Source organism: Dermacentor variabilis, chromosome 1, assembly GCF_050947875.1.
Source record: "Dermacentor variabilis isolate Ectoservices chromosome 1, ASM5094787v1, whole genome shotgun sequence".
In the NCBI taxonomy this organism is placed as follows: domain Eukaryota; kingdom Metazoa; phylum Arthropoda; class Arachnida; order Ixodida; family Ixodidae; genus Dermacentor; species Dermacentor variabilis.
In genome coordinates this window covers 242,121,473-242,148,613 of record NC_134568.1, presented here as the reverse complement: position 1 = coordinate 242,148,613, position 27,141 = coordinate 242,121,473, and the positions used below count along the sequence as shown (strand labels likewise).

General features: G+C 40.3%; 1 protein-coding gene across 3 annotated transcripts in view; it reads right to left on the bottom strand.

Moving 5' to 3' along the window:
* Nucleotides 1–27,141, bottom strand: part of LOC142560335 (E3 ubiquitin-protein ligase AMFR-like) — a 197,501-nt gene that overhangs the window by 38,136 nt on the left and 132,224 nt on the right. For all 3 annotated transcript variants that reach the window (XM_075672347.1, XM_075672354.1, XM_075672364.1), the window contains exons 6-8: nt 11,745–11,877; nt 7,707–7,840; nt 2,856–2,966 (exon numbers count right to left, since the gene is read on the bottom strand). In XM_075672347.1, coding sequence (XP_075528462.1) covers nt 2,856–2,966; nt 7,707–7,840; nt 11,745–11,877 — 378 coding nt within the window. The remainder of the gene's footprint in view (nt 1–2,855; nt 2,967–7,706; nt 7,841–11,744; nt 11,878–27,141) is intronic.

The following is a 27,141-nucleotide window of genomic DNA, read 5'->3' as shown; positions in this document are numbered from 1 at the left end:
AACCAGAAAGATTTGTTTTAAACCTGCCATGAATTGAGTGCTTGGCATTTCAACAATGATCACTTGTGACTGCTAGGCTTCTTTGTTGTCACTACTGCTGCTGACCAGAAGATCAACTCACAGTGCAATGTGGACAAGTTAGGCAGTTTATTGGTCAGCAGTTTGGACACCTTGGTTTCAGCGTTGTATTTGCTCACGTTGATACCACACAAAATTTGCTCAATTTTAGAGAAAACTTAACAGGCCCTTTTATGTTGACACTTTCGCACAGTGGTTGAAAGCAAGGTAAATAAAAATCCACCGATGATTGCAATATTCCCTATAGCGAAATTTGAGCACAGCTCTATACATGCGTTCATTTCGCGATATATTGGCTGATGCAGACAATCTGTCTCATGCAGCACATTGCAAATTTATTTTATTTCTTCATACTGTCAACCCTCTGCTGAAGGTTCTTACAGGGAGGGTTTAAATACAGGCAGACCATATATACAGGTGCATCAAGCGGCAGCGGAATCACAAAAATACACGTTTAACAATTTTTCAAATTCACAAACATCACTGGCATTTGCCACAAAGCTTGGTATCGCGTTCCAGAGTTCAATCATGGCAGGGAAGAAAGAAAAGCGGAACACATCGCTGTGAGCAAAGTATGTGCGTATAACATATTGATGATTAACACGACTGCTTCATTTTCCTGGAAGGTGCACATACTCATCTTTGTTGATTTTTAAATGTCCATGTAGTACTCTAAAAAACACTTTCAGACGATTTTTTTGCCTTCGTACTTCTAGCGTTTCCAGTTCACAAGACTGCAACATCAGTGTGACGGAATCTAAACGGCGGTACTTTGAGCATATGAAGTGCGCAGCATGACATTGAACTTTTTCTAACCTCGTAGTCGTTTCTTTCTGACGAGGGCTCCAGATGACTGAGGCATATTCAAGTAAAGGTCTAACAAAAGTTTTATAAGCTATCAGCTTTACATCTTGCAAAGCTTGGCCTAGTTTTTGCCTTAACAAACCTAGGCCGCTATCTTGTATACGTTCGAAAAGCCGACGTTCGATTTCACCTCACGCGATTGGACTAGATTGGCCTAAGCCGTGATATCGGCGCAGCCTGGACAATCGCACAAGGCGAAATCGAACGTCGGCTTTTCGAACGTGTACAAGATAGCGGCCCTAGTCTCTGATTCGCCTTCGAGCACACATTTTCTATGTGCGTATGCCATGTCAGATTATGCGTGACTGTAACACCTAAATATTTAAACTGGTTAGCACGAACTAACAAATTACCATCGATGTAATAGTTAAAAAGCAGAACATTTACTTTCCTAATCATATGTGTGTATGTTGATTTAATGAAGTTTATATTCATACCCCATAATTTACACCATCGGCTGAAATTTTCTAAACAACGACTAATTCTGAGTTGATCCTGAACATTGGTTACGGTAGAATAAATTAGGCAATCATCTGTAAAAATCTTCATTTTTAGCGGTTCTTCAACAACAGAGGAGATATTGTTTATATATATGAGAAATAACAGTGGGCCCAAGACTGACCCCTGAGGAACACCTGAAAGCACTGGAGCAAAGTGTGGTGTGACTGCCTCGCTAATAGGGAGATCACAAGAGGCAGCACGTGGGTGACCTGTGGGCGCGATTCACAGCCGCTGCAGACAGATCTACGTTCATGGAGCGTTTTGTTTCTATATTGGTACCGGTCGACGTGCTCGTCGCATGCCATTGGTGAAAAGACGATGATGCACTACTCTGGTACCATCTATTAGCGGTCACCGTTGCAGAGGTCATCTTGCGCAGCACTAGGCTTTTCAGCTCATGCGTTTGCCATACCCTTCTCCTCCGTTTTCCACCTCACATTCTCTTTGTTATCGCCATCTTTCAGCCCCCACTGCACTCTGCATTCGCTCTTTCATACTTTGCTGTGCTCGTTTACTCGGTTCGCAGAGGGATGATGCTGACATGAAATGCAGGAATGGGTGCCTAAGAGCTGCGTGCTAAAACAATTTGTGACATTGGGCCGCTTGATAACGCCTCCCTACTTATTTGCATGTGCAGTGAAATTAACCTTTTGCGATTAGGTCATGCATTGTGCCTTTCCCAATGTGCAAAACTTTCCCAATGCACGCACGTGCGCTTATTTTTTGCCTTTCTTGTGGTAACTTTTCTAATTTTTGACAACTGTACTTGCTGTGTCTGTGCTTAAGCGCAGCACTTTTTAGTGGCCCACACATTTAAAGAATTCATACGCAGTTTTCGTGGCGTGGAGCACTGAAGATGGTGACGTTTTCTCAGCATGGGTTTTACAGAAAGAATGCGTGTGAGGTTAGTGAATCTAAAGATGATTTTAGTCTGAGGAGGATTATATTCTGCTTTCATATGGACAGCAAACGTCCTTGAATGAGAGCACTGAAGAAGAAAGTGATGATGAGGACTCTGTAGCAAATGGTTCCTGTAGTGATCACAAACTATGTGATGCTACTTGGGAACTGCACATTGTACGAGAGTGTCAGGAATAAAAAAAGTTTCTGAAATAATTTAGTAACATGTTTCCTCACACAAGAGCTCTTTTTGCCCAATGTCCAAACACGATGTCCAAAGTGGGTAAATTCTCATGATCGCAAAGGGTTAAGCTTAACCCTGTAATGTCCCCACATGTGATCTACTCAACTTGAAATTACTCGATAGTCCACATCTTGAAATGACGGTTTTGTTTTTTCACAGCAATGCATATTGAACATAGGTACATTATAAGAAAAATCAATTTGATTGGCTATGTTGAACCAACAAAAGTCAACAAAGTCTATGCAACAAGCTCGTAGAGATTACTTACTTGTGGAAGAGATGGCCACAAGGAAGTTTTCTTGCAGACTCCATGTGGTCCCAGCAGATTGCACAATCATCACTATTTTTTTCCAGTTCATCTGCTGTAGCCATCGGATAGCTAGGTAAATAAAGTTACACAAATTATACTGAGGTGTTTGTAAGCTGCAACTGAGAAAAACTCAAATAAAAACACATTTGTACAAAGTGAACTGACAATATACACAGAGTGCAACGCCTCTTTTGCAATTCACAAATCATGATTTGTCAAATAAACAGAGCAGAGCAGCAGACAATGCTCAAGTTGAGCATTTATTTTATGAAGTACTACTGGCAGTATTTCAGGCTAGGAAGGAGTGGGTATTGAATACAAAATTATTCAGTAATGTATCGTACACTTTGCAACAAAAGAAAAAGAATTTACATAACAAAGACAGTTGTTTCTTAGTACGACGCACTTGCCATGTGGTTTGGAGTGTACAGGCTATTCTATTTATGCGTCAGGCTATGAGCCATCGCCCTCCTTTTTGTTTAGCACTAAGCATGAAATACAGTTAAAAAAAAAACTGTCCCTGCATGCATATTAATTCTCCTCCACCTTTTTTCATGCAGCATCCCTTGCTTGAGATCAGTGATCTAAGATGATGTTTTATTACTCAGTGTGCAGTGTGTGTTCCTTTACAATGAAGGAGAGAACAGTAAAAGAAGGACAGCTGCCTGCTCTATTTGGTAATTAATAGAAATACAAGTGTTCTCATTTAAATCCAATTTTCTAAAACCAAAGTTATCTTCTTAATTATACTAAACAGTTTGATGCCCTGATCATAGCCAATTAGGTTTTGTTATTTGTACATTTGACCTTACAAAATAAGTTCTGCCCTCGCACTAAGTTTCCCATCCAAATATTCCAAGGGAAACAGAACAGAGAAAGGCATGAAAAAGAAACAGTACAAATCAATTTGGGATAATAGCAACACAAAGGAGTCCTATGCACCAAAAAAATTTTAGAAATTACGATAGCAGTACTAATTGTACATGTACCTCGGTAACATCAGTAAGACCCTGCACAGTATTGCAACGTCTGCCCTACTGAACAAAACACACTGCATTTTTTCCCACCTAGATTCCTGTGTTTATTGCTCATGTCCGTGTGCATATTAAATAATGCCTCTTGCTGAAGCTTAATCAGATGAATGAAGCAGTTGACATTGCATGGAAGTTTTGCTCCCTACCACAAACTCGTAAAAACGTGAATGCACTTTTACCATGTGTGAAGTGATTGAAAGGTTTGATGATGAATGATGATGAATGAACACTACATTCAAGCTTTCTGGCCTTCAAGCCATCTCTGCACACGGAAGCACAATGTTGAGCACATGCGTGCACAATTTTTAGTGACAGAGTGAGCTAATAGAAAGATATAATACATGCGATGGTCAAATTCCCTTTATTCTGAAAGTGAGAGATGAACGAGCTTTGGATTTGTAATCGCTTCCCCCTCCCCACCCCCAATATCACTGTTTATAGTAAGCAGCTCAGCGAAGTATCTTTAACCCTTTCAGATGCCACTTTATCCTGTTGATTGGAAACTTACTTTCCCCACATTTCTTGGATCTTCCAAATCATACAAAGTGTACAGCTGCAGGAAAGATTAAGAATTTCCAATTCTTTAGTGAGTTTTGTCAAGTTTACAGAATGTGGACTCCCTGCAAAAACTCACCACAGGAACATCAAATATTTCGTGTTTTGAAAACTTGAAAAGCACTTATATTGTATTGTGAGATTTATATTGTGAGAAACAATGAACGAAGTGAACCTGCTACATACAACATACTGACACCGAGTAAAAACACCCAACAGTCTGCCTTCCCACTCATTTTGCTAAAACATTTCGCATGTGTTATTTAAAACTGCAGCACAATTTTATTCATAAGTACTTCAAGATGCATGCAACATATTTTAAACATCATTACTTTTTATCAATGCTTTTGCTGTTGATGCATTATCCTGGTGCACAATTGTGTACATAGTGCCTGAAAGGTTTAGAACTATCACATAAACAGCAGCAATTCTAAGCCATGCCTGTGTGTCGCTTCTCATATGACACTCCCAAGGTCATTAGGTCTGGCACCATGTATACAACTGCATGAGAGCTTACACCAAGCATGCTGTTCTGTCAGCACTTCTTTGCTTCAGCCCATTCTCTTCATCGGCCCAGAGCGTAGACTTTTAGTGCATTTGGCTATGAGCTGTGCAGAACACAAAGGCTTGAGTGGCAACCGCAACACAGCCACGGCGAGGTGGGCTGCACCCGAAGCGGTCAAGCCATCAACTCTCGTCAAGAAAGCACGGATGACAGTGTGGGCCAGCTTAGTCTCCGTGTGATGCCCTGGTAGCGCAGGCCAACTACCCATTTTGAGATGCACCAACGGTGTAGGCTAGAGAGCGACCCTCTATGTGACGCCCAACTCCGAGACCATGGGAGCCCAAATCCTACAATACTTTTTCACAATCCTGATTAGGCCATACAACCATATACACAGGTGTGCTTCTCTCGTGTTGCATTATCGGTTGGTTTTCAAATATACTTTCTTGTAACAACATTTCGCACAAGGACTCTTCAACATGTATTGAGTGCCATTATCTATAATGTGCTTAAAGTATCTCCAGGGTGTCTACCAAGTTGACGTTTATAAATTCCCTGAGTTTTCCAGGTTTTCCCTGAGCGCCCTTGCAAAATTTTCTGAATGAGACAGAACTTCGTTATATGTCAAGATGGGCTGACACCATGTTGCCTGATGCTGTCACTCTCTAGTAAGCACGTTGAAACACAAAATGACTTAATCCAGTTTGAATAGAAAGGTGACATGTTTATTTTATTCGAAAAGAAAACAGAAGCAAGGTGTTAGTAAAATGTACAACGAATAGAATATATTTGAAAAAAAAATGGCCAACCCCATTCCAAATCGAGTCAAACATTTTCAAATGCCAATGAAAAGCAGATGCATACAGAAACAAATATTTTCGAATATGAGCTATTTCTATCAACTGATAGCATGCTCATTGGTATGAGGCCTGAACTTTGTTACAACTAAGATTCTCTCTCAGCAGCTGGAAAGTCAACCTCAACTGTCCTGACATACTCTCAGCCCATACGCAACACCTCAGTGTTGGGCTGCACTGCTTTAAAGTTTATTTTGGTTAGGATGAGGGACACCTGCATCTCAGCATCAGTGAACACTGTTTTTTAGAGTTCAAGCTTCTTCAAAGAGGCGGCGGAACGGTTCCTTTCCCGTTCATTCCTCAATGCATGGATCTTTTTTGTTCCCGTGCTCCTTCCACCACGTGTTCACCCCAGAGACCATTTGAAGCATCCTCTTGGTCATTTGTATAGTCAACGTCCAATTTTTCAGACTCCCTAAGGGCCGCGAAAACATCCGAAAAATTGGGCAGTAGAAAAAAATGAATACATGTTTAACTGCCCTTAAGGCCTCAAATCACCACAGGCACGTCCAAAAAAGCTCTGGAGGCCTGCCAGTAAATTTATTAGGCATATCAGTGCTCATAGTGAAACAGGAGATGGGGATTCACGCATGTATAATTAAGGAATACATACTGGGTTCCGTGACAATTGCCCATTCCCACACTTAAGCTTCACCGCAATAGTTTCCGTATGCTTCACCGCCTAACATTTTTGTACTGAGGCGAAGCTGACTTTCAAGAACCGGCATTATGCAACGCGTTGTGTTTTCTGAGCTTCGAAGCCAATCTGGAGGATTATAACAGTGGAGTCAGTGCCATTGCTGACAGTGGTGAATTCTTTCAATGAAAAACACGGCACCACATGGCAAGAAGCTTAATAGCGAACATAGAAGCCGCTAGGCCTGGCGTTGCCATGGTGGTGGCTACGGCTGCCAGCAGATCTGCGTGCAAGAGCGTCGGTTTGAGGCGGGGAGATAATAAAAATGGCGGTGGTGGTGGCTTTGGTTACTGCCGTTTTGGACCTGCAGCCACGGCAAAATGTCCAAAATATCTGTGGGTGAAGTGTTTTGCATCCAAAATTTCAGACGTTCTTATACATTGACTCTATGGGGTACGTGGTGGTACTGCGAAGCCGTGCTAATTGTTGGGCATGTCAGAAAAATCGGGCGCCTGGAAAATTGTTGTTAACTGTACTCTGGAAGCTCCTCGAGCCGTCGACATGGCATCAAATACAATTTGTTGCGATTCCTCTGTTACTGGAGCCAGTAGTAGTGTGACTTTCGTTCACTTTCAATAAAATTACAGCTAGTTTTTCCTGATAGAAGCACAAATTCCCTGAGTTTTTCTCTGAGTATTTCCAGACTATTCGAATTCCTTGAGAATTCCCGGTTCTCCCAGTTGGTAGACACGCTGAATTTTCTGAAGCAGGTTTACGAAGAAAAAAAATTTTCTACTGAGGAAGCTTGAGGAGGTTTTGACAATGTCTGCAGGTACATTCTAAATTCCAAACTGCAGAAAAATCAAGGACCAGTATTGGGTATTGCAAGACAATTATTGTGTACGTCTAGCATATGAAAAAGTGCACTTAAGCAAGGTGCTATTTTGCTCTTGTAAAGCACATTGAAGAACACAACCAAAAAACACAAATGAGTGTGTTTAATAAAGCTAAAAAACTACTTTTGTCTCCAGTTTGATTATATTCACTTTGGATTTGAAGTGATTAAAATGACTACACTGAAACAACACTGCTCCACAGTGTAAAAGCATGAAAAGCTCTGCATTTAGCCAGTAAAGGTAAGTGCGTCTCTTGCACCAGAGTGCAGTGAATGAAAAATATAATTTAACACTATTTACTACACACACAAAATGTTAAACTTACTTGGCTTCCATATGCTTCACAACCCTCAAGTAGTTCTTGTGTTTTTTGACACGTCTCTGGATTTCATAGAACAGGTACCGCAGCTGCATCAGGATCACTAAGCTGGCCATTGAAAGGAAAATATTTCCCCAGAGCTAGAAAAGAAATGACAAAAAGTCAATATGTCCACGTGTATGCTATTCTTGAAGATTATACTAGTATTTATAGACTTGCATGCAATGCATCAGAAGCAAAGTTAACCTTATGATATCACATGTGCATACCTATATCGACCAAGTTAAAAAATTTTAATGGTATGATGTTAGCTCTCACAGGTGCCATGTATTTTTCACTCCCTTGAAAGTCTTTTCCTGCAGACTCTTTAACTGACTGGGAACCAATGGGCAGCAATGAGTAAATTTAACTCGCAACATAAACATGTGACAAACACAGTCACCACATACATGCACATATGCATGTAAACAAACAAACAAACAAACAAACAAACAAACAAACAAACAAACAAACAAACCGTCACACTTGAGGCTATTTTCAATCAATGTATTTTCAGCACACTTTTTTCCTCTCCCTCATCCTCTGACAAAGAGGCAAAGCTGAACAAATGTGCAGGACAAATGCACAGGAAACATGGGTGCGGAAAGGAGAGGGGCAGGAAGGAGGCTCATTTAGATGGAATAAAAGTAGACGACACTGAGAGCGTGCTATAACTGATTTTTGACTCTCTCTTGCCATTGCGTCGTGTGAATATTTCATCAACTATGACAGTGAAGTTGTGCCTGGTCTGGGATAACCCATGATATGACCATGCCCACCATGAGTGGCAGAACTATTAGCAGTGAGATGTGCAAGCACTCAATAGGCGTGCCCCAAGCCGAAAAGCCATTCAAATATATGTCAACATTCTGTGTAACATGATATTTCAAATGATTTTAATCACAGACAGCAGCTTAACAATCGCCGATTATTTAAATTTCAGAATTTGCAATATGTGGCTGGTAAGCTATGTCTTGCTTATCTCAAATTTCTTCATGGTTTTATGAATTTGAGGCAACAGAGGTTAAGTGTACTAGTAAAAATATATTTCTGATGATTTTTAGAGGAACAATTACTCCTCTGAAGTGGTGACATTCATGGTAATTGAATTACTCTGAAAAGCCAGATGCCTGGCTGCAGGGCTGCGTACCTGTCTTATAAACCAGTGGGTGTCCAGTGGTTGGCCAGAATACGAAGCCAGAATTCTTATTCTATTGACCATTTACTCTGAGAACCTCTCTATTGCTGCCCCAGCAACAGAGAGGTTGCTTGGCCAACCTTAGCTAATGGGCAACAGTAAAATAGGAGTATGGGAAGTGCACTGATGTAGAATGGCTTATACAACATCAAAATTCATTATTTCATCATATTATTAGCCCATATTGGAAAGCTTTAATGCAACTACTATCTACACCATACAACTCAATAAAACAATAAATGTTTGTACACGGGTTGCAACCCTGAACAAAGATGAAAACTTAAAGGGGCCCTGCAATGCAAATATAGGACTTCAAAATGCTTCAGCAACAGTTAAAGGGTTAGAGTATTTGATTAGATTATTTAATATTCACCCTAGAAATCAGTTTCCATACCGACCGCACCGCACCAGCCCAATGATTTTCAGCAGTAGATGTGAGGCACCAGAAGGCACATGTCCCATACAAAATATACTGCTCATTCTGATTTGCTGGGTATGAAGACCATACTCTACATGTAAATGCTCTGCATGTGGTCACGATTTTATAAAAAAAAAAAAGCATGTGTTATGCTTTTTAAGGCTACAAAAATGTCTTAGCACTCTACAACATAAAAACAGTTACAATGAACACTAGGTGCGCGGTCCAACAGTTTACAGAAAGCATGCGCTACACCCCGCATTGCATCAGGCTTGGTGGCAACACAAACTCTTCCAAAGGTGCATCATCATACAGGACAATGCATAAAGCCTCATTTCTATGTAGGATATTGCATTCTAATTCTGTCATATTAGAGAAACTATGTAAGGCGGTTTAGACTGCCCATAAACGAATTACAGCTTGCTCAATACTGGTACACTGGAGACACAGACATGCACAAAAGCCCTGGTGGTACCTTCTTGTGACCCTAACGTCAACTAGAGCGCACAAAACTACAACAGCAGTGAAAATGTCCTACCTATTTGCTGGTGCTAAGGTGTCAGCCGCAACAATCATTAGCGTACACAGTTAAACCTCGATATAACGAACTTCAATATAACAAAACTCTCTACATAACAAAGTACTGAACTTTTTATAATTTCTTATCCATAGAACACCATGTATTTAGAGCCTCAATATAATGAAGTGTGCTTATAGATGATTTCAATATAATGAAATTTCACTGCCGCCGCGAAAGAATATGAGACAATAAATCGAAACTTCTGTGGACGAAGATGGTAAAATGGTTGAATTACAAGTAGCTGCATGTGAACCCACTAGTCAAATCCCGCACCACCCACCCAAGAGCAACAATGAAAGCGGAACAGGTTTATGTACTTTATAAAGTCTAAGTGCAATAAGATTTTATCGTGTCCCACATGCTGTATGCTTTGGGTGCTAGTGAAAGCGTGCGAGGGTGAGCTGAGAAGGATGGTAGCTTGATGAGCACAGTCTTTCCATGCGAGCAAGGAAAAAGGGGAAGGGGAAAAAGCTTGTAGTAAGGGGATTAAGCGCATGAGAGGGGAGAGGGGAGGAAGTGAGGGGCAGCTTGGCGTGCATCTCCTTTTCTAGCGCAGCTATAGCAGCGCATGGCTGTCAGTTAGACTGAGCACATATACAGCTCACGTGCCCTGTTTTAGAGGTGCCAAGATGGAGCCTTTAAAACAGGTGCCGAGATGGTTTTTTTAGGTGCCAAGATGGCGTGGCATCATGTGCGCTGCCTTCCAGCACGTTTAGTACTAGAGTTTGCATAATCTTGAGTTTCAGAGATGCGTTGAAGCGAGAGGCAGCCGAAGCATTGCTCCCTGCTGCCGGCGCTTTTCACAATACTATTGTGGAAGACACTACCAGCTGCGGGAGCAGAGCGGCCATGAAAGTGTGGCTGGCTTCACTTCGCACCATCAAGTAAAACCCCATAATTTAATTTTAAAGTATTGTCGACACAGCATGAAATCATATCTTTTGTTGCCGACTCTAAAATTCAAGAAAGCAAATTTTTTAGCTTGATAAGGTGGAAGCTTGGGCGAGTTGGTGATTTAATATCGACATGTTTGAACAGTGCAAAAGACGAGGACTGAAGGAAGCGCCTGTGTTGTGTTCTTCCTTCAGTCCTTGTCTTTTGCACTGTGCAAACATGTCGACATTTTTTAGAATTGAAATTTGCTTTTTACGATTGCTCGATAATTCAGAAAGTTTTGTGGCCCCTTTCATGTAAGAAAATCCATTGGCGACTACTGTAATTATTTGCATAAAAGGTCCAATTTAAATTCAATGAAATTTCATTATAGCAAAGCAAACTTACTCTTTTACAAGCTTCATTATATCAAGGTTTTGTTGTAATATAATTTTTTTCCACTTCAGCAAGAACAATGCAAAACGCAGAGGTTTCTCACGTGTCATGGTTGAAAAAAGCCATCACAAGATGCTGCTACCATCATTCTGCCAACAAAGTACCTAAGGGGATTGTAGCCATAGCAACAATGACCGTCTAAAAGTGCAGCTGCAGGTTGTCATTGGAAGGGCACAATGGAAAAACAGCTTCTACTAACACTGCATGTAAGCCACATTGTGATTAGAAGCACCATAAGCCCTTGCTGGGTGAGTGAAATGAGGAATGGTATACCTTTTTTTCTGTTTGCTATATTTTGAGTTTTTAAGTTGAATAAGTTTCGTTTGTACACATGAATTTGTCATTATTTTTGCATTCACCTTGGGACCATACAAGAAACCCGTCATGGCACAACATTTGGTGGTTAAACTCACATTGCGGGGCCCCTTTATGCAAGAATGCTACAAAATATAAAACAAATTAACTAATGAAGAGACATACCAGCATGTGGAGATCATGACAGAAGTCAATAGCAAGAGCTGTCAACTCAAAGCAGAGCTCAGCATAATACACATAGGCAGCACGATTTTCCCAGACTTTGTCACAGTGGATATCCCATAGGTGGATCCCATACCTGTGACAAGATAAAGCCACTGTTGAACACTCCTGAATCCTACCAACAGTCAAACTATGCTCCCTGCATAATCAGCCAGTGGTACATAGTGAAAAGGGGGACTCGCCCTACAAGCTCACAGTGTCTGGCAACATTTCTATTCATACAAAGTGAATTCTGTCAGGCACTTCTCAGTGTGAATCCAACAATAAAGCATACTGTCAAGCATTATCTTCTTGACGAGTTCGAATTGCACATAAAAGGAATGTTCAAGCACACACTTAAATTTGTCAAGGCTGCACACACCTACTTTTCTTATTAATGCACAAAGATTACTAAGTCCGCATGTTTGCTACAGTTGAACCTATGCACAGGAAGCATTTACTTGCAAGTATTAGATATGTTCATTACAGAACAAATTAGAAAGGGACATGTTTCTTCCTAAAACATGACCAATTGAAGTTACTAAAAGATTGGATGAATAAAGGAGAATAAAAGCATAAATGCTCATTCCTCTAGGCCTTCCGCCAAGTACAAGTGCCTTATTGAACTAATGCAATTTTTCAAAGCAAACTACGTCAGAGAATTTACAAAGTATGACTTGCACATAAGCTGCAAACATGATAGCTTCAGATTGTAATTTAAATATACAAGAAAACATATTTCTGTTACGTTTCTGTTATTTTAAGTCTGTCTTAGTGGCCGCAGCCGCTAGGTGGAGGTACGGTTTTTGGACAGCATGTGCCATAATGTCGATTATGGTCGCAGCACACGCTGTGCAGCACCCATGCATCAAGGGCAGATACATTGTGTGCACATGAACGTCACGCATGCAGCATATGTGTATGCTGCGATGTATGCTGCAGAAGTGCAGCATACAGATTTCATATTCATATTTCTTTGCATAAACTGATTTGTACAGACACCATTTTTATTTATTTTTCTAAAGCTTTCGACCGGACACCTCATAATAGACTAAAACTGAAAGTTAGAAACCTACAGCTTGACTACAACACACGGAGTAAGACATATAGGAGGTGAAACTCCCGTCAGCGCGAGCGAGCGCGGGCGACCAGATAAAGTCACAATTGTTGCATGCGCCGACGCTACCGTATACAGTGGCGGCACCATGCGGCGCGTCGTAGAAGCCGCAGCGGAAAAAAAAAAGAAAAAAAGCAGCGCCCGGCAGGCGGCTCGGCGGCTCCGGCGGCTCCGGCAGCTCCGGCCACTCCGTGGTAGAAGTCAGGCGCGCGCGGCCGAACGGGAGCAACACGCTCAACCGGTTGCCCTGGCAACCGAAACGGCGGTAATTTCTTCCCATGCCGCCAGGTGCCACCAGCATGAAAACATATCCGCGGGCTTGTGACCTTTACTGGTCGCCGCAAACAGCGGAGTTTCCACTCCTAAATATTTCTTGCTCTGTGCTACAACACGACGCGATGGATTGAGGAGTTCCTAACGAACAAACTTCAAGTAAACAACTGCTTTTCTAACCGCACTCACGTCGGTTCGGGAGTTCCTCAAGGGTCCATCCTTGGTCCACTGCCATTTTTAATATACATCAATGACATCACAACTAATACTACTTCACAAATACATCTCTTCGCAGATGACTGCGTCTTGTATAATGAAATAAGCTGCCCTGCTGACATCTCTGTGCTGCAGTCCGATTTAACAAAACTGACTGGTGTGACACATGGCAGATGTAAATTAACATAGCCAAAACTAAACACGTAAAAGTTGCTTCGATAACTCGATCTACCTCTGACCAGTATACAATTTGTGGTATTACTGTTGACTCAGTATCTTCAATCAAGTACTTGGGTGTTCTGTTCATCTCCAATTTAACCTGGAATGCTCACACTGAACATACCGCTACAAAAGCATGTAAAAAAAAAAATTGGTTACCTGAAACGGCACTTACACCTTGCAAACACAGATACAAGACTTCGTGCATACAGTTCTCTTATCAGGCCCTTTTTAGAATATGCATCCGTAATTTGGCAACCTTATCACTCTAATCTCACGAACCTACTCGAATAAGTTCAAAATAAAGCTGCGCGGTTCACCTTAACTTCATACTCTCGATATCCAAAGTGTGTCTGCCTTAAATAAATTACTCAATGTGCCTTCTCTTGACATGCGCAGGAAATTACCACAGTTGTCCTTCTTCCATAGCCTTTACCATAGCAACATTGCATTCGCTCGAGCCCATATTCTTCCCGCTCCCCACATCTCGATCCGCACAGACCATGTTCATAAAGTAAAACCTATATTTGCCAGGACTAACGCTTATCAAAATTCGCCTTTAGTTTTACCTATTCCCGAGTGGAACTTGCTACCTTCAAACATTGTCTCGCTTACGGAATCATCATTTCATGCAGCCCTGCTAAACTTTCTAGAGCGTATCAACTTATCCGAAACCACATTTGCTTGAATATTTACTTAAACAGTGTTTTTGTGTGCTTGGCATTGTATAAAATTAATTCCGTTTCATCTGATATGTATCTGTGTAGGTTGCTTACCTAAATCATCATTCGATTGTATCTTTAAACTTGTGTTCCAATGGTACTGGCTGTCTACATTGCGTTTTAGGTTCTTATGAGTTTTTCACACTACCAAATATTGTATAAACTCTGTTTCTCTTTTCTTTCTTTCTTTATATTTTCTTTTGTTTCTGCTCAACATTTAGATCAATTTTTTTTATTGTTCCTAATGCCTTCCTATATTATCTGCATTGTACACATTGCACTTAGGCTTGAACTTTATCGTCCCCCCCCCCCTATGTAATGCCCTAACAGGCCCTTAAGGTACTCAAATAAATAAATAAATAAATAACATCATTGTCACGTAACAATATCACCTGACGACGTAATTTAATGACGTCTTAATCAAGTGATGATGTCACCTGATGACGTCATGTCATGCCTCTTAGAGAAGCAGCGCACCACGCGCTTCCCCCATTTTTGCACTGTCTCCGAGATCGGCAAATATTTTTGTGTGAGCACCACGCATGCAGACATGAAAAATCCCAGCTAACTAGAGGTTAACAGCTTCGCTGTAAAATAAATTGTATGAACTTAAAGTGCAAATGGTTCCCTTTAGCCTCCAGTGATAATGATCTCCAGATTTGCCTAATTACTGGGCACAAGCAGGTGTCTGCATGACCTCTGTTTGAAGATTGCAGTGTTAATCAAAGCCAAAGAATGCTTCCTCATTGTTCATGGAGGTAAGAACCTCAAAGCTGCCATTTCTGATTTCGTCTGAAGTGGCAATGTTGCAAGATTATGGATGCTTGTTATAGAGGATAATCAGCTGCACCTGCGTTAAGCATTATAAGGTGTCACACCAGATTAATTAAGATTAAATACCTCGGCGTAACATTGTCCAATGATTTAACCTGGAACGCACATGTCACAAAAATCATATCATCCACTAACAGAACCCTTGGATTCTTAAAACGTCATCTACGACATGCCCCACAAAACCTAAAATTACTTGCCTACAAATCACTTGTCCGTCCTAAATTAGAATACGCCTCTGCTATTTGGAGCCCTAACCAAAATTATCTAACAATTTCCCTAGAATCAGTACAAAGTCGAGCCACAAGATTCATATATTCGTGCTATTCATATAATGTTAGTATATCATCATTAAAAGCAGAGGCAGGTTTAACATCTCTAGCTTGTAGATGTCGTATTACTAGTATGTGCTTGTTTCCTAAACTTTATTACAGCTCACTTCGTCATCCACCCTACATCAATCTGCCGGCACGTATTTCCCCCCGCATTGGTCATCCCCTTCAAGTTGCACGGCCTCGTACGCGCACTGCTACATTCGCATCTTTATTCTTCCCGGGCTCAGCCCCGAACTGGAACGGCCTTCCACACGACATTGCCGCAATCACCTGTACATCTAAATTTCTGAATTGTATAGCTACTGTATTTAACAGCGAATAATTTATGTTCATTACGTGTTTTCTTTGTTTATTATATGATTTATACATGTAACCCACCCCTTATGTAACACCCCCAACCACAGGGGCCTTTAAAGTAATAAAGTGAAGTGAAGTGAACGTGCTGAAACACCACAGGAGATACGAGAGACTGTATGGAGGGCTTCAGGTTCATTTTGACTGCCTGGGGTCTCTTAACGTGCACCCAAAGCTTGGTACACAAGCATTTTAGCATTCTTGCCACAACGGAATGTGGCAGCCTTGAACAGGAATTGAACCTACGACTTCATGCTCAGCAGAGGAACACCACCTGTTGCAACAGGAACATTTTCCAGCAGGACAATTTAAGATAGAACAAAGGATCAAAATTCAAACAAAGTAAGGAGAAGGCCCCGGATGCGGGAGCCGCCGGGGACCTTCTCCGTAGGCGTCGCCGCCGCTGGGAGGCGGCTATCAGAAGTTCAGAGCTGGCAGACCAGCTCTGGGCCGTCCGGCAAGCCAAAGATGCCGCTCGAGTCCAAGAACTTCGAGCCGTCACCTGAGGCCACCACATCAAGAACTGCCGGACTATTCTTTACTAAAGTTTCTTCTTCTTCTTCTATATCTTAGTACGTCAAATCATGATGTCATTGCTGATTTTTAATACAAAGTACATACTGAGAAGGTGATATGTTCCAAAGTTTCCAACACAACAAAATATTTGTTTTGGCAAGAAATTTTGAACTTTTATCAAAAAGCCTATGCATACATTTCAACTCAACAAAAACATTTTTTAAGGAAGAGCTGTTATTTGAGAGAGCATTTAAAAAAATATTTGTCCAACATAACAAAAATTGTTACTTTTTGTTTGTTGTTCTCTTTTAATATATGTTTTCAAGTTTTATGTAGCTTTTGTAGTTCTCACTGCAACAATAACATGGGAGAAAATTTGGCATTCTTGTGTGATATATTTGAACATTTAATATTTTGAAAAAGGCACAAGAAATAAGTCATTCTGCTACTTTGGGGCTATAATGTGCTGAAAAGTTACATATAAGAATGAAAATGCGAAGAAAAACAAAATGTTTATAACTATACTATGGCTCTACTTCATGAAGCCTTTGCATAGGATTTGGTAATTTCATAAACATATGTGTGACTTATTGCAAAAATTTCATGCAGATATGGCAATTCTACATGCGCTTAACAGTGCGCACAGAAAGTAAATTTAGCGAAAACTGGAGTTGGAGAAAAACACAGTAGGAAGATTTAAAACTGTACTGATCAAAATGCAACTGAATATGCACAAAAGTAGGACTTTCTCACGGGCTAGTTGGTTCATAGCTTTAGACATTTCTTATAACTGCGCGAAAAAAATGAGGACACAAGAAACAGACACCACACCACGAGCGCAGACTGCCAATTGCCACATGTGATTTCCACATGTGAGAGTGACAATGCAGACACGTGCACAGGTTCCCTATTGAAATATATGTACGTTACTTGCTTTCCAAAAATAAACAGTTGGCAGTCTGTGCTCGTAGTGTTGTGTGTGTTTCTTGCTTTTGTCCTCGTTTTTTCACGCAGTTATAAGAAATGTCTAAAAATATGCACAAAAACTGGTCATAACGATCAGCAGTGCTGCCATAATGATAAAAAGTCACTAGAACTCTTCTGCGTCATAGATTGTACCGTTACAATGCGGCAGGACTCTTCCACATCACTTTTGCCAGTTGCCTGTTTTGTGATAATTCTGGCTTGATTCAGGCTTTCAGTCTCGGGTTTCATGGCAGCAGTGTGGATTTTCTTGGTTATTGCATGAAAACCTTACTGATGCATCGGTTTCTGCAGGCCAACAATACAGGGGTGGTATTTTCAGGCGATAATTTTGGAGATACTATTACTTTCGTGAGATTTCGCACAAATCAGCACCAGATAGACGTATACAGTCAACAGCATTCCGGTACTATGCCAAGTTTGTTACCTGCACTGTTTGCTGTATATGCCTATGCGTCTGGTGCTGAGTCATGCAAAAGCTTGCGAAGTGACAAAATTTACGCAAGTGATCGCCCAAGAATACTGTACCAGCAGAATCTAGAAAGTTGATCATGGCCGGCACCTAAGGCTCATGTGGCCAGCACTGCCTTCAAGTTTATGGCAGAGGTGTTAAGCGAGATTCCACCATCGTAGTGCCCATTTGTGCCATGACCGCCATAGAGCGTGACATGCACTGATGTGTGTGTGTAGACAAAAGGGCGCTCATCGTTTTCAGAATGAAGTTCTAGAAATTATGCAGGTGCACTTGTGCCTTTCTTCTAGCTCCCGTATGATGACTTTCCGATCATGGCAAGCAGGGCACATCATATTTTCGACAAGCTCGACCAACATGCGGATGTCACACAAAACAGTCATTGCAGAGTATTTTGTCTTTTGTAAAATAAGCAATATTGTTCTCCAAGATGTTGTCAAATTCGAGAGTTGCACCAACTTCAACATAATGGTTGCCATGTAGGTCATTGCAGCTGTCTATGCTGCTGGCGTCATTAGGCCTACCTTGGACTGGGATGTTTTCCTTGGCTGTCGTGCACTGGTGCACTTTCCTCCGGCTTTCTGTGTTATTTTTCTTTGTTCAGTAGTTCTGGAGTTGCAAGTTTTTCTTTTTAGGGCTTGTCAGCAAGTAAAAATTTGAGACAACGTAGATGAACCACTGGTTGAATTCTTGACGTGGCTAGATGGTGTGGCCGTTGGGTAGGCTTCACAGCACTCACAAAACTTTACTAACCTACGCTGATGCGGCTGTGGCACGACGTCATTTAAAGGGCCAGTAGAAGTGCTTAAAACATGTGGGAAACATGCCTTTCTTTATTATTACTTGCCTGTGTACGAAACTGGCAACCGTCCAGACTGAAATAACATGGCTGGCTGAACCTTTCCCCAACCGATTGTGATGATGGGTGCCGCTGCAACAGTGCGCAGCAAGTGCTCAACGATGGCCTACATGTGCATCAATCAATACATTCTTTGGGCCACCACAAGTCATGAAAATGGATTTCTTTATTAACTTCTCGCTCAAATTTCTACATGAAATTTTTCAGAGATATAAAGAGAATGTTGAAATATTATAGTGCGATCTAAACATCTTTTTGGATTTTTCTAATTGCATCTCCCTCTTTTTTAAGATGCCAAATGTATATATAATTTAATAAAAATTTCTAATATGACCCAACAAGGGGTTTTGATCTACTTTGCACATTCATTTCTCCGACATGGACAAGATACCATTTTCAAACTTGCCTAAGATGTTCTACATAACAGTCCAAATGTGAGATTATCAAGATTTCTTATATGCGCTGTTACAGGCATAGAGATATGGCTGTTTGAATGCCAATAATCTTTTATTTACATTGAAACTTTGTGTTGTTAGTGTCTATTTGAAGAGTTAGGAGCATTAGAAGCATTGCACAATGTTGATGGAACACCTAGTACAGCATGCCTAAAAACACCCCGTGGAAAGCTTTGACGTGCAATGCACTGAAGCGGACACACTAGCTGATGCACATTACATAAGCAAACACTGTTCTTTCGTATTGATCATGCACTTTTTAATACAATAATGCAGTTCCCCTTGGCAAAGAGGGGGAACATAAGCACTGATATTACGACAATTCCTATTTTTCCTACTTTCAAAGTACTTAGGCAAATTTAGCACTTTACAAAAGAGTTTTCACTGATAATCATGGCTGCATCAATGGAGTATCACTATAATGTGCTGCATGTTAGTTCACATATTGATGCCGAAATAAGTTGAACATAAGCTAAACAACTTAAGTGACATTCAATAATGTAACAATGAGAAAATGTTCTGCCTTAACATAAAGAATGCACCTAGTGGACATTCACACCATGTCATTGACTACCAAGCCTTAATGCACTTAATAGAAAAGGCCTCCAGGAAAAGACTGCAGCCTTCTAAAGAAAAACAGAGACTGAACCATGTGGTTAGCATATGCTTATGATGCCAATGACAATCATGTTAAATGCCCAGGCTATAAAAATACTTTTTTTTGGACTGCAATACAAACAATTGATGCATTATGCTTTCGGCTGTGCTAAAGCTCGTTCCATTTGTATTGCTGTTACTACAGCCACAAAGGTTATGGTGAAAGGCACAGAAATAACAGTAAGTGCTTACATGTGTGAATAGCAAACATTAGCCGTGACCTGAAAGCCAGTGGCCAACTTACTCAACAGTGCTTATATCCTTCACTCTTATATGGCATAGTGCTATCTGTAGCGATAAGCACACATTAAGAATTGTGGTCTTTATCACTACAGCGTCGGGTGTGGAAGAGGTGAAAGTGAAAGCATCAGATGCTAGAATGGGCAAAGTGGATTACAGGTCCTGTGGTAGCAAGACTGGCAATTGCACACATATGCACACTGGGTGGACTATCTCATTTGTATCTTTGTCGGACGGCATTTTGAAGAATTAACGTACAAAATAAGAATGCTAACCATGTTGATAAAAGTTTTATTTTCTAATTTACACCTCAAACCACCTAAGCTATAGACATTTTACCTTCTAAACTTCAGTTGGAGCTGCAGTTGCTTTTGATGAACTTGTGCACCTGGGTTGGGAAAGTAGGTCCTTAAGGGCCCCCTAACAAGGTTTGGTTCTTTTAAACAGACAGGCGCAGTGTATACAATGTGCACTGATGATCACGCCTGCAAAGTATTACACCACTGCATGCCAGATTTCAAACTAAATGCTGCGCGCCCTTTTTTTCAAGAGCGCAAAGTCAAGGTCAGATGCACAAGTGCACCTACATAATTCGCATTGCTGAAATGTCGCTCTCCGCGACATGTGACTTCAAGAATTATTCAAGGCTATAGGAGCTGTTTGTTTGATCTGTTGCTTCGCCAGACTATAGTCGAACCCGGCTATATCGAACTTGCAAAATAACGCCTATCAGTTCGATATACGGCATAATTCGATATAAGCCTGCTAAAGAATTGGATGTCATAAAAGCACATATCATTTATAAAATCACTTTATTGATGAAACTAGCTTAGTTTTGCATGAAATAGTCCTGTATTTTCTTCTGCTTGGGCAATTTCACTGCCTGCGACGCACGCACTTCTCCACATTGTTTAATGAGTTTGAGCAGCTGAGGCCGCAACCTTCCACATTCGCACAGAAGCACCGGACTAATGCGAGTGCACCAAACACCTCAAAGGGCAAAGGACCATCGTTGCTTTCCTCATTGTGCCCACTTTCACTTGTGCTCGGTACGATGTCAGCAATGTAGTCTTCATTCTCTGGCTCTCCCGTGGTCGCGACACCATCATCTGCACTCAAAAACTTGTTGGCCCTTGACTCGTCAACGGCTTCCGGAAATTTTGACAGCTCACTCGTAACTTCGGCAACACCGGCAACGCCTTCGTTGCACTCATCAGAATTTACAGTCATCACCGGGCAACGCAGAAGCTGGCACGTCTGAAGCAATTTCAGATGAACCACTTGTACACGGCCGTGCGTACGCGTCGGGCGCCACGGGCATCGGGTCGCGAGTTTGTCCGCTTTAGTCCTAATCTCCCCCTTATTCTTCAATATCGTGCTGAGAGTGCTCCTCGGAATCTTGCAAGATGCGGGGTCATTCGACTTCTCACCATGTTTGACCTGCTTTACGATTTCAAGCTTCATGGTGAAAAGCACATTCTGTGCCGCTTTATCCTTCAATTATAAGTTGAGTTAACGTACCTCCCCCCCCCCCCCCCCATACTCAGTTTTCTCTCTCTTCACCTCTGCTAGCATGCTGGAAGCTACATAGTGGAAAAGTCAAGAGGGCAAAGCTCTGGCCAAAAGTCGGGTTTCATGAGGGCAAAAGGGGTTGTCATGGCATTCTGGGACAGCCATAATAGACTACGCTATGCAGTACACTGCAGCCATCTCGGAGGCCATGTGCAGCAGGCGCAGCTATGTGGAGTGCAAGGAAGAAATAATTTTACCGTCTTTTTGAGATTGCAGACATATATCTTTCATTTATTTACCTCAAAATTAGCGATTACGCATTACTGTGAATGTTCTTGCAATTATGAAATCGAACAATAGGGTTTGTCAGCCAAATGCTTTCGATCAGCTTTCAATGAAGACATTGCGAACGCGAGAACAAGCATCTGGTCACTGCTTTAGACACAAAGTCATGAATTCCCTGCTGCATGCAGTGCAATAATATTTGGATCACATGTTCACAGTAGCCTTGTTAACAAATTGGCAAATTTTTTTTTTTTTTTTTACTAGGCTCAGGAAGTGTTTCAGGATCCCTTTAAGAAAACAGGTGACCATCAAGCGCTGCACCTGATTTTAAGCCTCCCAGCACTATTATGTACTTGTTGCGTCATTTAGAACACTGTCTAGGGATTAAATTTTTGTTTTCCAAGTAGTTTATTTTATGTGAGGAGGAAATTTTCAATGAGCACACAGAGGTGTGCACCCAGTGATCACTACGATGGCAGGCACTCCGGTAGCACAGCTCTTGCGTGAATAGCGGTTTCGCGATTGTGTTGCATTGTCAAATAATTATTTAAGAGCTACAAGTACATTGAGTCAGAGTATAATGCCAGATAATGAGGTTATAATTTCGACGATGGAAGCCCACAAAGCCAGGTCAGACCATCGTGAGCTGTTCGGTGGTGAGATTCATTTTCTGTTTCCTGATGACCAACTGATTTAGCAAAATTGTATCTCAATTTTCAATGTCTCCGGAGCATATGGTATAGGTTTACTGTAGCCAGCCCAGAAGGGTGTGACAGTTTGTCCAACATTTGTGGCACCTATCAGAAGGCGGCAGTTTCCTCTAGGCAAAAAACATTTTTTTTGTAAATCACATCATTTATGAGGTTAAGACATTGAAACTTTCATGCACTGTAGGCAACTAAAGTAGAAACATTTTCTATATTTATGAAGATGTTTTTCATTTCTTATTTTATTTTCAGGGTAGCATTTAAAAAGGTTTCAGTAAATTTTTTTCCCCCTCATATTATGTCTCTTACGCCCTAACATATGTGTTGCAATACCTAGTGAAGACTTATTGTCACATACGTTTCAAATTTGACGATTTTTTTTTCATGGAAAAAAAAAAAAGAACTCCACATGACCTAGGTTGCTCTTAATGTTGTTGTTGCTTATTTCTCAACGTCCTTCACAACTTTTGCATTGTCACCCTAGTGATTAGGTAAGTTCATTAAAATTTAGCTTACTAAAGTTCTTCGTGTAAAGTGAAAAATATATATATATATACACACACACACTTATGACTCGCATAAATACCCATTAACATACAGTGATTGCAGTTAACGTAAGAACCTCTGTTATTTTTTAATTCTTGGCAATGTTTAGTTTGGACAGTCGGTAAAGGATGAAGGAGTAGCATTCACAACACGGGAATAAGGTGATTAAGTTTGGAACACTTTAGATGCTGCAGCTTTCATGTGGAAATTTTCACAAATGGTTTGCTTACAACCATATCTGAGAGACTCAAAGGATAGTGATCAACAAAGAAAAGCAGTGTGCACAGAATGGAGGTGTAGTATTCCATTTAGACTTTGTGATAAACTGGACTGTCATGCTTCCTGATGAAGTTAAAATTGCAACCTTGGCCCAAATGATAAGTCTACATACTTTCACATATAGTGACAATGTGGAAAGCTATCCACAGCTTCACCATCTGTAATGACTGTGCCACAAGTCTGTGCATGCCTGTTTAACACTAAAATAATTTAAAAAGTGGGTCGACACAAGCATAGCACTAGTTTAAGTTGACCTACGTCAGGAATGAAGCCACCAGTCATCACCTCCATGATTATGGGAAAAGTAAATGCCCTGGCACTCAATGTTCGGAATGTGCAACAGAACAAGCAAAAAGTACATGCAAAGAAATTGGAGGACTCCTTAAGCATTGTGCAGTGCTTCACAATCTTAAGGAATCTCAGAAAATGCAATGTGAACAACTCAAGACATGGTAACTGTTCTATAGGGAAACTAAAAGGTGTACATCTCATTCATATAGATGGCAATAGGCCTCCTAAATTCTATTCAGTGAAAAAACGTATTAGCTGATAGTACATGCTTTCCATGGTATCATTTGTGCCATGTGAGGCAGCTATGCATGTCGATGACAGCATCAATGTATAAACCGCATGCATCACGCACAGTGCTACATTGACAGAAACATAAATATGCATGAAACCTACATTAAAGTACAATAGACTCTGCTTAAATGAAACTCAAAGGGACAATAAATAGAATTCTGTTTATCAGCAGTTTCATTTATGCGAACGATGCAAAAATCACAAAAAATAATTTCGTTTCAAAAGTCTGTAGTGTTTTAATTTCACTACAAAGAAAAAAAAAGATGTTATTGCACTCTGGAGAACCACAACTTTTTTTCATGCACTCTTGATTTTTTACTGTCGCCATCATGAAACGCAAAAACTAGGCAAGGTGAATGCTGCAGAGCAGACGCTAATGCCACCACAGCACAACTGGTTGATAGGTTCGATTTACTTGACTATTTGGCATCACAATTTGACCCGCTTGTCGACCTCCTCCTGTTTCATATGAACTGACAGCCGATGAGATAGATGCAGTTTTGGTTCCAGTTCTGTTTAACCAAAATTCACAAAAACAAGTGTTTCATTTAAACAAGTTTTGTTAACATTGTTCCTATAAGTGGCCAGCCAAACTGGGTACCCTCGTACCAATTATTCAGCATTTTTGCTCAGTTTCGTTTATCCACAGTTCACTTAATTTGAAAACACATGTCTGAAGAGCTATAAAATCAATATTTTCTCCTTCAACCAAGCTGAAATTATTGATTATTTAGCTATTAGCTGTATGATCATTATGAGAATACAATTTTTGCTTACATCATGAATCCATATGCCACCACATCTGCTCAGGCTTTTGACAGCACTCATAAGCACGCTCTATTTGCTGGACTATATGCATTACACAACATGTTCCTGTAAATTTGTAGGAGCAATGCATGGGCTACGATAGATGCCGTATAGGGGAGAGCTCCCGATTAATTCTGACCAACAGGGGTTGTAATGTGCATGTGATTTAAGCACATGAGCATCCTTGCATTCAGCCCCCCTCAGAATGTGGCTGCTGCAGTCTGGAATCGAACCTGCAGCTTCATGCTCATAGCAGCTTACTAAGTCATTGCAGCAGGTATGCAAAATGTTTGCATGCATGCCCTATAACTTGTCATAATTGTTCTAGTCTACTAAAAATTGTAGGAGTATTAAGAAAGAAAAGCCACAGATTTTAAATGCTTTCACATTTCTTAGAATACAATAAATTAACTATGCCAAGTTTGACAGAAAAAAAAAACTATAAGACTTTTTTTTTATTGACATCAGAAGATTACAATATTCAAAGTTTTTTTCAACATTCCAAAAAGGTTACATCTTTATGCTTGGGAGTGCCATGCAAGTTTCATTTAAACTTTGCTGCAGAATAGAGTAGGTAAGACTGAAAATTCTAGCCTGTATATGGCGGAAGATTCAAGCATGCAAAGTAGGAAAAAAATCCTCTGAAGGGCCATGCTTGAATTTTTTTTTAAATTAAAGATTTAAGCTACCAACAGCTTTAAAATTATTCTTAAGTTGGAATGTATGCTTAAAATGTGTGATAAAAGTTGCATATGCCTCATCAAAACACATTTTATGTTACACATTGTAAAGCTTCAAAGTATAGCAGCTTTCCCTAACGCAACAATTCACTTTCTCCTGGTGTATGATTTACTTAAACCCACCACTTCCTTTCTGTTTAGGAAAAACAGTGCATAGTTCTTTTTCCTACACAGGTAATGACACATAACAAAATAAAGCAGACTGAAAATATTGACCAGCCTCTTTTCCATTCAATTTATTCATTCAATTCCATTCAATTGTTGCTACAGGTGCAGCAGCGCTCTCTTTAATTGAAGTGCTTGCACACACATTAAGAAGTTACAAGAAAAAATGCTTTTTACAAGAACCATAAGATTATTTAAGTCTTAATGTGGCCTTCCTCACTTCGACCTTACTTTCTTAAAGCAACATCAACATTAGCCAAAACAGCATTAATTATGTCACTATCCAATTTCTCATTATATTTCAGCATGTGTAACAAAGTAAATCACATTTAGTGAGCAATAAAAATGAACTTTGGATAAAGAATGTAACGAGCTATTCATACTATGTTTTATGAAATGGCAAGGTTAACTTAAAAATTAGGTTACACTTCTTATATTCTATCTTATACGGTTGGACTGAATCTAGTATACGAGGTCTGTCCCAAAAGCTTGTGCAGTACTTTAAAGAAATTAATTTAACAAATTTTCTAACACATCAATGTGGTCACCTTCAAAATATTCCCCCTTAAGAGGAAGCTTTAGCTCGGGGGCTCCTATCTAAATACATGTAAAAGGAGAATTCGTTTTTCTCAGCAACCACCGCACCAAATTTGACGAGGTTTGTTGCATTTACAAGAAAAACTCAAAATCTAGTGACTGTTGGTTTCGAATTTTTGAGTTACGTCGTGAATTTTTTATTAAAGATTGGCAAAAATCGAAAAATTTCAAAAAACGAAACTATCAAGTTTACAAATCTGTAACTCAGCAATGAAAGATGATATCACAATTCTGTGAATTGCACCTAATAGTACATCTAAAGCGGACAAAATTGGTATGTTACACATCAATATAAAAAAATTTAATCATACGTACATACAACGTTTGCAAAATCGTTGTAACCAACGTAACAAATTCACGTAAGATGTAAAATGACATACTGAATTTGTCCGCTTTCAATGATCTAATAAATTCCGTTTACAGAACCGCGATATCAGTTCTTGATGCAGAGCTATGAATTTGTAAACTTCGTGCTTCTATTTTTTTCAAACGGTCAAATATTTGAAAATCGTGTTAAGAAAATTTAAGCCCTAAATCGAAATTCCGCTTCCAACAGTCACTAGAATTTAACTTTCTCTTTCAAATGCAACAGATTTCATCAAAATCGGTGTAGGGGTTATCTCAGAAAAACGTTTTTGCGTTTTACATGTATTTGAATAGGCCGCGTCGGAGTTGGGCCCGAGCTAAAGCTTCCTCTTAAACACTTAACCTATCTCTTCTTCTATTGCTGGAAGCACACTTGGAAGTTCTCTTTTGTTAAGCGCTTCAGCAGCGATGATGTTTCCTTTTGAATTACTGTCACATCCACGAAATGCTGTCCCCAGAGCACCAGTTTGCATTTGGGGAGTCAAATAAAAAGTCACAGGGGGCTAAATCAGGCAAGCAGAAAGG